Source organism: Capsicum annuum, chromosome 8 (genome assembly GCF_002878395.1).
Source record: "Capsicum annuum cultivar UCD-10X-F1 chromosome 8, UCD10Xv1.1, whole genome shotgun sequence".
Classification (NCBI taxonomy): Eukaryota; Viridiplantae; Streptophyta; class Magnoliopsida; order Solanales; family Solanaceae; genus Capsicum; species Capsicum annuum.
Window position 1 is genome coordinate 37118527 of NC_061118.1, and position 14549 is coordinate 37133075.

General features: G+C 35.0%; 1 protein-coding gene across 1 annotated transcript; it reads left to right on the forward strand.

Annotated features, from left to right (window-relative positions):
* The first annotated feature begins 9051 nt into the window (after window positions 1–9051).
* On the forward strand, window positions 9052–12142 carry LOC107845861 (receptor-like protein Cf-9 homolog). Its single transcript, XM_047395398.1, has 3 exons — window positions 9052–9108; window positions 9406–9634; window positions 10207–12142. The coding sequence occupies exons 1-3, from the start codon at window positions 9052–9054 to the stop codon at window positions 12132–12134; spliced, it is 2214 nt and encodes a 737-aa protein (XP_047251354.1). The 3' UTR covers window positions 12135–12142.
* The last annotated feature ends 2407 nt before the right edge of the window (window positions 12143–14549 follow it).

A 14549-nucleotide genomic window follows, 5' to 3' on the forward strand; every position in this document is an offset into this window, starting at 1 on the left:
ATTCAAGCACTATGTCATCCGAAAGACCGGATGTAAATTTTCTCATTTGAGCTCTCATATTACCATCCATCTCTGGAGCATAACGAGCCAGTTAGTTGAACTTTACAGTGTACTCCTTGACACTTATTTTTCCTTGCTTAAGGTTCATAAACTCCTCAGCTTTGGCCTCTCTCAGCTCAAGGGAAAAGAACAGATCAAGGAAGGTTTCCACGAACTCTCCCCATACCGTAGGCTTAGCACTCTCACCTTTAGAATCCTCTCACTCATTATACCACTGATTCACAACTTCTTTAAGATGGTAAGCTTCCAATTCCACCCCTTCTACCTTATCTACACGCATCACCTTAAAGATCTTCTCTATCTCATCAGCAAACTCCTGTGGATCCTCCTCTACTTAGGTTCCTAAAAACATAGACGGGTTCATTCTCATGAACTGACCCACCCTAGTAGCCTCAGGTGTGATTGATGCAGACCCAATATCTTTCGACCATTGAGTCTGTGTGGCTACTAACTGAGCAAGTATGTGAATGAACTATCTGAATTCTGCATTAGATAACTCTCTTTCGCAAGGCTGAGTGCGATTAGTCCCGTCCGGGGAGCTCTCGGTGCCCTAGGTGGGCTGGTCTGAGTAAGTGGGACTCTCGGAGTAGCATCATCTCCAAAGTCTGAGCTTTGTTTGGCCCCTCATCCTATGAGTGGGACGGACCTTATCTGTCTGTACATTCTGATCGATAGTACAATGGAAATACATGATTGTTTTTCTGAAATGCAAGAGATCATGGATTAGAGGACAGATTAGACTCCAAAGCATGAACTAAATTACAAAGAGGGGAAAAATTCCTAAATGGCCAGTAGCCTCCTACTTATAAGTGTGGTGCGCTACACACCCATAAACAAGTCTTTACCCGACGCGATTTCGCAAACACCCTGGGACCATGAACTATGCTTTGATACCAAGTTTGTCACAAATCCGAGCCGGGGCCCTGGCCACAATGAACATCCCGAACCCTGAAGGCCCGAAAGTCCCTATCTATTTGGTAATCATGCATAACATTCATTTATTAGAGAAAAATACGGAATTATATAACAGAACGGAATCGTGGTCATAAGTCTGATATGAATTCAACAAGGGTAAATGAAATCCAGAACCATCTAATGACATCTGAAAACCGTCTGCAAAATCTCTACTTCATGGCTAATAACAATTGTCTGAAAACTGAGACAAGGACCCCAGTACACCAAAACCATAACTAATAATAAATGTCTGAAAATAATTAGGCCTTCTGAAATATAGAAGGCTCACCGACTGAACTCTCCCCTGCTGTCTGAAGAAATCTGCTGCTTATCAGGATCCTTAGACTGTGCCTCAGTACCTGAAAGGTAGGTGGTCAATATAGATATAATGGTACGCAAATCAATCAAAAATAAAGCTTTTAATGGAAGTAAAATAGTTGAGAGCTAATCATAAAACATCATATAGGATATAAATTCCAAAACACATGGGCATTTTTTATAATCATAAAACCTTGCTGTCAATACAATTTTTGATCTTTGTATTACTTCTGAGTTAGGTGACACTCCCCTACATGTCTGATATTCCACGTACTATACGGAATCCGCCATTGACTCGGCGGAGAAGCTCCCAACCCAAGTGTACCGCAAGGGTTGGAGTGTTTAAGTCTGATACGCTACAAGGCACTGGGCTAGCGTATAATAATATACCCGGATCGACAAATCACAATTTTGGACAATGAGTTGCCTAAACTCGTGCCTTCTTCGGGGAACCACCTAAGCTCTCTTTATGTCCAATTTTAGTCTGTTCTGAAACATGCATCATTCTAGCTTTAAAGTATGAAAATCTGAGTTCAAACATGCATTTTATTATTTTCTGAATTAATATGGCATTATCTGAGTTGGTGTCGTCACACCAAGACTTGCAAGCCCTATTTTTGAGCCATAATGCGTCATGCACGATTCTTTCATCAAAAACTCAATTCATACCATCTAAACATACAAATAGTATAAGAGATTTCATGTTCCGAAATATAAGTCAAAACTATGCAAAAATTCTTCAAACATATGCTGGTCACGTGCTTTTGGCAAAACCATGCACTCTTTCATTATATGCATATTCAACATTTATCAACATGTACAATCCTCTCTTTTGAGATCAAAATCATAACCCAATTATAACATTACTCAAGACATTACATATCATGTTTTTCAAGATGCATTCAAAACAATTCATAGCATATCATAAGTAAAGGAAAATCATAACAAGAGAGGGATTTTCATGAGTCATGCTCTCAATTCAATCATCTACCTTAAAACACACACACACACACACATATATATATATATAATTTCAAATCAATTTGGGGAAAGGCCTAAAGACCAAAAGAATGTCATTGAGACTTCTAAAACATGACTATAAATCATAAATCTAAAACTCCCTTTTTCTTAAAAATCATAATTTCTATGCCCATGAGATTTTTAGAAAAACCCCACGTACCTCAATTATAGAAAATAATGGATGATTCTCGAAGCCTACGGTTTGGGGATTCTGAATCTTCAATCAATCTTGAAAAGCCACAGTTAAATCTTGAGTTATTTGGGTTTTTAGTTTGAAACCCTAGAGAGTGTTCTTCTGAATTTCTAAAGAAAATATGAAAAATGTGGTCAGTTGGGAGTATAATCCCGTGTTTAAGCTGATGGGGGTGAAAAAATACCTAATCTGCCCTTAATGAGATGGAATAAAATATAACTGTGAGCCCAATTTTATGGGCCACCGCGACGCACCATAATCGTGGTGGCTCACTGAAAATTGACGAATGGGATTCTTAATGTCTTCGTGACGCGGAGCCATCGCGTTGTCCCACTGGTTGTGACCTAAAACTTCAGCGTGACGCGCCACAATTACGCTAGGCTACTAGAATTTGACAATTGCTAAATAGATCCCCTCCGCGACGCGCCAAGCACCAAAATGATGGTATTTTACGACTAGGACTTAAACTAGACATAACTTCTTGCCCGAGTATCGAATTTGGGCGAATCTTATATCGGCGGAAAGCTTATTCAATTTCCCACATGATAAAAAGTCAAAATTAGGGACATTATATATGGTTTAAACTTTACTCACTTTGGAAGTCAAAAAAAATAAGACTAAGTCTCTTTGACACTATTCTAGTCATTTAACTCTAAGAGCATATTACCACGAGCTAACGTATGGACGATGCGGAGTGTTACCATCTTTGTCTGTGATAAGGTATTAGACAAAATGCATGCGTTATTACAAGTGGAGGGACCTTTGTATTGTTGCTTGTTGTCAAGGTCTATTACCCCAATTGATACTCTTATCTTATCTAATCAAACTCATCTTGATTTTGACATGACAAGTTTGGATTAAGGTCTGCGCACCAATTATCACGCTAAAAGATTTTTCCAGCATTCTTTGATTTTTGGGCAACGACTCAGACTTGAGAATTTTGTTTCCATGACTTTAAATTCATACTATCAAGTTATTTGGAAACCAATTACAACAAAATTTCTATAAGAATCATGGAATAAATATTGACAAAGTTAAGATAAGTGAACAGTAGATGGCAAAAGAACGTGATGTCGTTAAAAGAAAAATTATCACGTTGATATATATCATTTGAAGTTGAATGGTTAAAGTAGATACTGAATTGCAGTATCGCACATATGATTAACTAAATTAGAAAGTTACAAACACAACAACACTAGAAGTAAAATTTTTGCCTAAAATTGACTTTACAAATATATAAACCAGACAATGAAATTAAGTAGCTGCATAAAACAGGAATGCCATGTTTTTGACGTCAACTTGATACTCCCTCAAAGCTAAGATGGTCTACATTTATCCGAAGCTTATTCCTCTGTGAGAGGTAAGAAGGAGATGGTCACTCGTTGTGAGTTGAGTGTTGGATGGAATGCTTTAGAAGTTTAAGCAAATGTTGTGGTTTTTTTGGCTTTGGTGTTCCAACAGATTTTCACCTTCTGGTTGGGATTTACCGGTCTGTCTGTCCTCAATAAGTAATTCTCATTGACCACATTTCATATGGATCATCGAATCAATACCTTAATGCATTATCGGTCTGTCTGTCCTCAATATGGTTAACATGTCATGTTTGGGCTACTTCACTGTCTTCCAACAGCACGTAAATTCTCGTGCAAAATTGGCTCAACCTAGCACACTATGTAAGGCGATATGCATACTAGATTTCCATCGTAACCTTAATGCATTAGAAAAATGACGTCCTATTCCCTATATATAAAGTTATAAACAAACCACACAGATTCAAAAGAATAGTAGAGTTGGCACACTAATAATGTTATGGCAAAAGGCTCAAATATGCCTGAACTATCAGAAATGGTTCATTTATGTCATCTGTTAAAAGTTGGGCTCATTTATGCCATCGCCGTTATGAAACAGGTTCATCCATGCCATTACTTTTTAACGGTGGTTTTCTAAAAAAACTGTTTTGCCATGTGGCCTCTTACTAGAGGTCCACACCATTTTTTATATTTTTTTAATTTTTTTTTCTTTTTTTAGTTTTCATCCATTAAGAAGAATCTACCCACACCCAACCTATCACCTTAACAACAACAACAACAACAACAAACCCAGTGTATTCCCACCTAGTGGGGTCTGGGGGGTAAGATGTACGCAGTCCATACCTCTACCTCTGATGAAGTAGAAAGGCTGTTTCCGAAAGACCCCCGGCTCAAGGTACGAGATACCACACAAACACATAGTAAAGCACAGAAGCAGATTACATAACATAAATACGGCACCCATAAGGAATATAAAACAGAGGAAAGCAGAGGAAAGCACACAGATTCGTAATAAAACATGGAACACGAAATATTACTCTTAATTTTGACTCTAGATTTAAACATATATATAATCATTTAGTCTTCGAATATAAAATTTACACAATTGAATACTACGTTTAAAATAATATAGGTTAGAATAATTAATAATTTAAAATGGCAAATGAATAAATTGTGATTAAAAATTAATTTGTTTTGACTCTCGAAATCCGAACATCATCACATAATTTAGGACGAAGAAAATACCACATAAATGAAGGACCACAACTTTTAATTAGGAATAATACCTAAAAATCCCTTCTAAATTTGGATTATAAGTTTTATAATTGAATTATTGGTAGTCTTAATTATTTTGTGAATTTGGCTATTTGGTAGCCTTTATATTCAATAACGTGGACGAGACGTAAAGCATAACTTTTTTCTGCGTGGGTGAATTCTTTAATATACACATTAAAGATCCATTAATATACACATAAATAGTGTCTGCGTGAGTAGGTACCAAACATCACTAAAAAATATGTGGACTGAAAACACCCTACGTACCTGGATGGTGGTCTTTTATTTATTTTATATTTTTTAAAACTCTAACAAGCCTAAAAATAAATTATGCTCTACATCTCGTCCATGTTAAAGAGTATAAAGGCTACCAAATAGCCAAGTCCACAAAATAATTAAGACTACCAATAATTCAATTATACAACTTATAATCCAAATTTAGAAGGAATTTTTAGGTATTTTTCCTAATTAAAAGTTGTGGTCCTTCATGTATGTGGTATTCTCTTCGTCCTAAATTATGTGATGATATTTGAATTTCGAGAGTCAAAATAAATTATTTGTTAATCACAATTTATTTATTTTCATTTTAAATTATTAATTATTCTAACATATATTATTTAAACGTAATATTCAAGTGTGTAAATTTCATGTTCGAAGACTAAATGATTATATATATATTTAAATCTAGGGTCAAAACTAAGAGTAATATTAAAGTGGGTTAAGATGATAGGTTGGGTGTGGGTGAATTCTTCTTAATGGATCAAAAATTAAAAAAAAAAAATTAAAAAAATTTACAAAATGACGTGGACCTCTAATAAGAGGCCACGTGGCAAAACCGTTTTTTTGAAAACCACCATTAAAAAGTAATGGTATGGATTGACCGATTTTATAATGGCGATGGCATGAACCAACTTTTAACAGATGACATAAATGAGTCATTTCAGATAGTTCAGTGGCATATTTGAGTCTTTTCCCTAATGTTATTGTCAAGATCTATACACCAAGTAACACTTGTGTGGTATGTCCTATTCCTGATAATACCAAAAAAAAAACTTTCTATTATATGACTTAGTCGTATCTAATGTTTGAGAATGACATTCTCTACTCTTTTGGCTACTTAAATATATTTGACTAGATCAATTATTGATCCAATAAAGTATTCTTTTTTAATATAATAGGTCCACATAATTTGTGTGATGTAGCTTTTCTGAAATTTCTAAAGCAAGACTAGGAAAATATAACATATTTCTCACTCAAAATTTATTATCTTTCTTGGCTTAATTTCCTCCGCTCTTTATTTTTTGTTTTTGAGGGATGTGCAGCCCATTAACAACGAGTTCAATTGAACTCATTTTTCTCAGACACGAAACACAAATATATTATGAATCCTCACTTTTTTTCCCTGTGTGCCAAGTACCTGGATTTGGTTTCTGATAATGGAATTTTTTTTTTTGTTTTGATAGTTTTATTGACTTATAGAATGACACCTTTTAAACTTGGAATAGAAAGTTCAAACACATACAAACTTTGAGCATATGGAGACAATTCCTTCCCTAATTTCTCCATTTTGATTGCACTTTTTTCAATAACACTGGTGTTCAAGCTAACTTGTGTATTGAATACGTGCTACCTTTCCCTAGTAAATCTGTATCTGTAAAAGTAATTAACAAACATTGAACAGGTTCAAGCATGATCTGTTTAATTTTCCAGCTTTAAGAACATGACATATTTTTCTTTGCTTGTTTTGTGGTTCACAATATTTGTCTAGTTGGACTTAATGAATCAGTGGTATTAAATATATGAACAACGTAACATGTCTGGGCTCCTGCACTGACTCGAACTGGCACACTGGAAAGTAACTAACAAACATTGAACAGGTTCAAGCATGATCTGTTTAATTTTCTAGCTTTAAGAACATGACATATTAAACTAAAATTACTAATAACACATCAACTGAACATAAGTCTATTCTCTCTTCATTTTGCATAGAAAATGCAGGTGCTATTACAAGTGGAGAAAAGTCAAGGTCTCTACCCCAAGTTTTGGTACATTGACAAACTTCACTTCATACTATCAAGTGATTTGAAATCCAATTACAACAAACTTTCTATTACAATCATGGAGTAAATATCTACAAAGTTAAAGATAAGTGAATAGTAGGCAACAAAGCAACGTGATGTTGTTAAAAGAAAAATTATCACATCAATATATATCATTTGAAGTTGAATGGAATTAGAGTAATTAACACCATGTACCTTGAACACGTTCTAAAAAATATCCGGCTTTTCTGCTTTTAACATAAATCGTAGATTTTAGTAGTCAAAAAATATTTTTTAGTAAAATTCCACCAGAGAAGCCATTATGCAATTGACAGCTTAAAATTTGACTCAACGTGACTAGGTGACCTTCTTGAAATTGATTACTCTGAAGCTACATGCAGTAGTATATTTTTCTTTTCTTGTTTTGTGGTTCACAATATTTGTCTACTTGGACTTAATGAATCAGTGGTATTAAATATATGACCAGCAATTCATGTCTGGAGTCATAAATTGTCTTCCATTAGTAGGGTACATTTTTGGGGAAAATTGATTCCATCAAACTCAAGTTATTTCTTTTTTCCAATTCATGACTTAAACGTCTTCGTCAGAGTCTTTCTCTCCCCTCTAAAAATCAAAATTGATGCCAATTGATTATAGTACGTGACAATTGGGTCTGGACTACTTGCAGAGACTTGGACTGTGATGTTTTTGACAGGAAATTATCAAACAACATTGTATTAAGCTTGGACTTTTCTATGCAATGACTTGACTTGATAATTTGGATCTTTTGATATTTTGGGTAACGACTTGTGCATTGACTTGACATTCTTTTTTCCATTACTTTAATTCATGCTATTATGGACTTTTATCTCAGAAAGTCATTTAACTTTGTCTTTTACTCCCAAATTAAGTAACTCAACTAGAACTATCTTACTTAGAGATCCACTCACGCAATTTAATTATTTTTTTTCATTAAAATTTGCTCTTCTTGATTTTTGACGTGTTTGGTCAAGATCTATACACCAATTATCGCTCTCATAGACTTTTCTTTCTCCTAAACAAAAAAAAGCACAAAGCATCTTGACTTAGCAGGGTCCGGAGAAGGTCCCCGTCCCAAAGAGTGTGATGTAGACAGCCTAATCTAATGCAAAAACTAGTGACTGCTTCCATGAATCGATCGTTTCCAAGGATGCCCTTCACTTTTCTTTTTCCAATAAGAATTTATATTGATCAAATAACTGTTTCCTTGTGTTAGTGATCATATTCGAAGTAATTTTTTCTGCATTATGTAGGATAGTTATATCTAGTAGTACTATTTGATAAATAAGCTTAATAGTGCGTAACAATTTGGTTTGAACTACTTGCAGAAAATTAATTTTCTGAAAAACCTCAGTCTAGAGAGACAACTAAACAAGTGGAGGGACCTTTGTGTTATTAATTTTCTGCTTGAGAGAACAAGTCTTTGCTGCCTCTTTTGTTTTATCAAACGTGATGTTCGGTATTTATTGAGGTTAGATTAAATTTGAATTTATATCGGAAAGGTCCATATCAAGGAGGTGTAAGGAGGGGGTGGGGGTAAGAAAATGTTTTCTAACAAAGATGACTATGTATCTAGCAGGACTCGAATTCAAAATTCTTAACCAAAAGAGAATACTTATCACTCTACTGTTATTTTCATTGGGATTTTATTTTATTTTTAAGGTGAGAAGGAGAGTTTTGAGGTAACGGGTAAAGTTGTTGAATGTGTCTAGGAGGTCACGAGTTTAAGTCGTGAAAATAAACTCTCACGAAAATACAAAATAAGCCGTCTATAATAGATTCTTATAATCTGATCTTTTCTTAATTTCCGTATAAAAATGAGAGATTTAATTTATTGAAAGACATGTGGAATAATTTATTGGAAGGACTCTTTTGTGAGAATTTTTCAAAGGAAGACTTGGTAGTCAACAAGGGGTCTTTTTCAAAGATTTATGAAAATATTTTATTTTCTACTTGATTTTCTTGCCCCCCCCCCCCCCCCACAAATATATATATATATATATATATATATATATTTATGTGGCACAATTTTATTTAATATGAAATTTAATAATGAAATAAGTATTTTCAGAATTTTTGATTTTGACATGTTATAATTTTTTGTGGCTAAAAATCTTTTGAAATTTGTAGTTTTTAAAAAATGTGTAATATTTATATTTATGTGACTATTGAAATTGATTCAACTTTCTATGTATAGAAGAAAAGAAGCCGCACAAAGCATAAGACTCTTCTTTCTTCTTCAAAAGTTCTAAATACGTTCTTGGAAAATTGGTTCCATCAAATTAACTTAAGTCGTCTTCCTCAAACTTTTCGTCCTTCTTACAAAAAAGGCAACCTAGTGCACAAACCATCTTGCATTAGCAAGGTCTACTTCTTTTTCTTCTTCGAAATTGTGATAACTAAGTTGCAACGGCAAGCTAGTCTGGGTAAGCTATATGAATCTCACTATTCACTTCACTCCATATTAGCCCATTTGAAATTCGGTAATAATTCTACACAGTTGGAGGGAAATGTCTTACAGTTGATATGGTATATACTAGTGATGAAAGATCAAATAGTATGTACATGTTGAGATGAGAAGGTTACGGTTATTTTTTCGTTATAACACTATTCCCCGAAAATGACTTGGTGATCTTCGTGGAATTGCTTACACCAAAGTAATATTAGTAGATTTTTTCTTTTCTTAATTTCTTCTATATATACCTCATCAAAATTATTGAATAGAGACACACAAAACAAACAATTCTTGATTTCATCTCTACCAACTTAATTAGTTTTGATCATTTTAGTGCAGCAATGGATTGTGTAAAACTTGTACTCTTTTGTATGCTATATCCCTTTCTCTGTCAACTTGTTTTCTCGTCATCCTTACCTCATTTGTGCCCCAAACATCAAGCTCTTGCCCTTTTACAATTCAAGCACATGTTTACCATTAATCCTAATGCTTCTGGTGATTGTTATGATTCAATAACTGATCTTTCATGGAACAAGAGCACAGATTGTTGCTCATGGGATGGAGTTTATTGTGACGAGGTGACGGGACAAGTGATTGAGCTTGACCTCTCTTGCTGCGGACTTCAAGGCAAATTTTATACCAACAGTAGCCTGTTTCAGCTCTCCAATCTCAAACGGCTTGATTTATCTTATAATGATTTTTCCGGATCGCTCATTTCAGCTAAATTTGGTGAGTTATCTAGCTTGACGGATCTTGACTTGTCGTATTCTAGTTTTACAGGTGTAATCCCATCAGAAATCTCTCGCCTTTCTAAATTACAAGTTCTTCACATACGGAGTGTTGATCCTTATGTACTTAGACTCAGGCCTTACAATTTTGAACTACTCCTTAAGAATTTGACCCAATTAAGAGAGCTTGGCCTTTACTCTGTGAACATCTCTTCAATCATCCCTTTAAATTTCTCTTCTTATTTAACATCCCTATGGCTTCAACGCACACTGTTACGTGGGGTATTGCCTGAAAGAGTTTTCCACCTTTCCAACTTGGAATACCTTGATTTATCATCCAATTCCCTAACTGGTCCAATTCCATCCAACGTAAGTGGACTCCAAAACTTACAATTCCTCTTCTTGTCATCAAACTACTTGAATGGGACAATACCTTCATCGATATTCTCCCTCCCATCACTAGAATGGTTAGACTTGAGCAATAACTCTTTCAGCGGCAAAATTCAAGAGTTCAAGTCCAATAATACATTGGATTTCGTTTCAGTAAAACAAAATCAGTTGCAAGGTCCTATACCTTCAACCGTGTGCAATCTGAAAGCACTGAGAGTGCTAGACTTGGGAAGCAATCATTTGAACGGAAAAATCCCACATTGTTTGGGTGAGATGAGTGGACTTCAGGTTTTGGGTTTAAACAACAATAGACTCAGTGGAACAATTAATACAACTTTTAATACTAAAAACCGAATCATCATCATTAACTTGTACGAGAATAAGCTGAAGGGGAAAGTTCCGCCATCGTTGATCAATTGCAGAAATTTGGAATTCCTTGATTTAGGCAACAATGAATTGAATGACACATTTCCAAGTTGGTTGGGAGGCCTTCCTGATTTGAAGATTTTAAGCTTGAGATCAAATAAGTTGCACGGCCCTATAAGTTATTCAAGGACAAACAACTTGTTTGCTAAAATTCGAGTAATAGATCTCTCATTCAATGGATTTAGTGGAGATTTACCGGTGAGCCTTTTCGAGATTTTTCAAGCCATGAAAATCATTGATGAGAATAGTAGAACACGAAAGTATATAGCAGATTATTATAATGGTTCTAATGCGAATAATTTGATAGTTACAACAAAGGGACTGGATCTGGAACTTCCTCGAGTTTTGACTACATACATGATTATCGATCTCTCAAGGAATAGATTTGAAGGTCATATTCCACGCAGTATTGGAGATCTCGTTGGACTCCGTATGCTGAACCTATCTCATAATGGCTTGGAAGGTATTATACCAGCATCATTCCACCAATTATCTGTACTTGAATCGTTGGATCTCTCATCCAACAAAATAGGCGGTGAAATTCCACAGCAGCTTGCATCCCTCACATTTCTTGCGGTTTTAAATCTCTCTCATAATCATCTTGTTGGATGCATTCCCAAAGGAAAACAATTTGATACGTTTGAGAACAGCTCATACCAAGGGAATGATGGGTTACGTGGATTGCCACTCTCAAAAGATTGTGGTGGTGATGATGGGGTACCACAAGCGACAACTGCAGTTGAGCTAGATGATGAAGAAGAAGGAGATTTGATCAGTTGGCAAGCGGTTCTCATGGGTTTCGGTTGTGGTCTGGTTATTGGACTGTCCATAATATACATAATGTTGTCAGCTCACTATCCAGTATGGTTTTCGAGTATGGTTGTAAAATTTGAACACAAAATTGATACGAGAATGAAAAGATATTAGTTGAAGCATATGTTGTGTTTTTTTTTCTTTTTTTTTTGGGGTTTTGTCATTCCAACAGATTTTCAATTTTCCGGTTGAGATTTACCGGTCTATCTGTCCTCAATAACTAATTCTCGATAACCACATTTGGTATGGATCATCGAATCAATACCTTATATATTGTATTATGATCATCTCTTATTGTTAAAAAGTTCATAAAACTTTGTTTTATCGAAAAACAAGAAAGAATTTCTAATTGATGTCCGCCATAGAGATCAGCCTACTTCCCACCCGAAAGAACAACTCATTAGCTAGCTTGACTAGTGATGGTGAGCCTATGAACTACAATTTGTACTTTTTCACTTATGAAACTTAATTTAATGTGCAATTTATTAATTTGGATAGAACCAATATATAAATTATTAAATCTTGAATCAATCTTTACTTTAAACAAGGGATCTATCAACGAAAAAAAAAGAATCACTAAGAAAGTTTTGCCAAAAAGCCATAGCAGTATCCTTTTAGCTGATTCTGATTAGACTAGAGAGACAACTAAACTATCGAGTAAGAACTGTGCTTAATGCTCGAAAATGCTAACTGTGCTTAATCCATGTTGGACTAGCAACCTTGTTTTGCTCTCTGTAATTACACTATACCTCCTGTTTTTCTAGCCTTCTGAGCGACAACTTGCATTCGGATATAATAGCACTGTAAGGGATATGTCCAGATTTTAATACAGTAATAACCTCTTTGATTTTGAGTCCGTGGAGATTTCTAGTTGCGTCAAGTTGTTCTCCGCTACAATATTTAAATACTGCATAAGAACTAGTAACTCGATTATGTTGTTAGTTGCGTTAGGCATGTCCCTCATACATCCGATAACCCATTCTCTGATCTTTACTATTCATAATCACACCCGTTGTACCTACTACCCAATGGTTATCGAGGGAAAAGCCATCAGTGTTAAGTTTCTTTCTATATGTCTAGCTGCAACTGAACTGTCTTCCAGCAGTTGTTCCATTTTCGATTCTTGTTTGTTGCTTATACGTATCTATCTCATTACTGTATAGAGTTATCCCATTAGATAGTGAAGTCGTTTCTTTTGCAGATACAAACTTGCTTCTGATCCCATTTGGCCTTCAGCACAGTTTTTCACTCCAAAAAGTGTCCTTTTTACAAGAAAAAGTAACCTTTCTGCACATCATCAAACCAATGATGTTTACCTTAAGAGTATAGGATGCATACATTGTAGTTATTTTTTTCTAAAATCAGTCACATTCAAGATGATTGTATCATGAACTTGGTGGGGAAAAAAATTGGATTTTTGAATTGGAAGTCAAGGTGTATACACCAACCAACACTATTATCCTAACCAATCATTTTTTTTTTTTTGGAATTTTGACTTGAAATGTTGTTTTACTCAGTCTATATACAAATTATTTCTCTTTATTCCGACCAATCAAACAAATGATCTTTTAAGAAGAGGAGCCTTGGAGAAACCGGTTAATAACTTGCTGTCATGCGGCTAGGAGATCAGGATTCCAGCCCCGGAAAACAGCCCTTTGCAAAATAAAGGTTAGTCTACGTACAATAGACCCTTGTGGTCCAGTCCATACTAGGACCTGCGCATAGCAGGAACTTTAGTGCACCGGGCTGACCCTTGCAAAATATAAGTCATGAATTTTCTTCCTTTCTGACTCAATCAAATTTTGTTGGCTCACTTGTAATGTTATTGTCAAGGTCTATACAACAAGTAATACTCTTATCCTAACCAATTAAGTTTGTCTGGTATGTCACATATTTGGGACTTTGCTCGTACACCCAACTGGTATATCACCAAGGCATTCCATCGCGGCTCATACCTGATTTATCTCCAAAACAACTTTCGGCTTTATCACTTCCAGTTCCAAAATTGTGGAAACATGTATCTGGAAAAGTAATTAACAAACGTTGAACAGGTTCAAGCATGACCTGTTTGTCTCTCCCCTCTAAAATTCAAAATTGATTATAATCGGAGTTAATAGTCCAAATGGTCACTCAACTAAGGACTTTTATCTCAGAAAGTCATCTAACTTTATCTTTTACTTCAAAGTCACTCAACTATAACTATAACTATTTTACTTAGAGAGTCACTCAAGCAATTTAATTATTTTTTCTAATAAAATTTGTTTTTATGACTTTTTTATTTAAAACAAAAATTCTAAAACCAAAAAAAAAAAAAAGCACAAAGCATAAGACTTTTCAAGAATTCAAGGTCTACACCAATTGTCACTCTTATAGACTTTTCTTTCTCCTTTAAGAAAAGGACAGTTTGGTAGGGTGTCCCCACTCCAAGTTCTTAACACGTTCTTGGAAAATTGGTTCCATCAAACTCGAGTTGTCTTCGGCTTCGTCAAAGTTTCTACACCAATTATATTATCACTACTTGCAGAACTT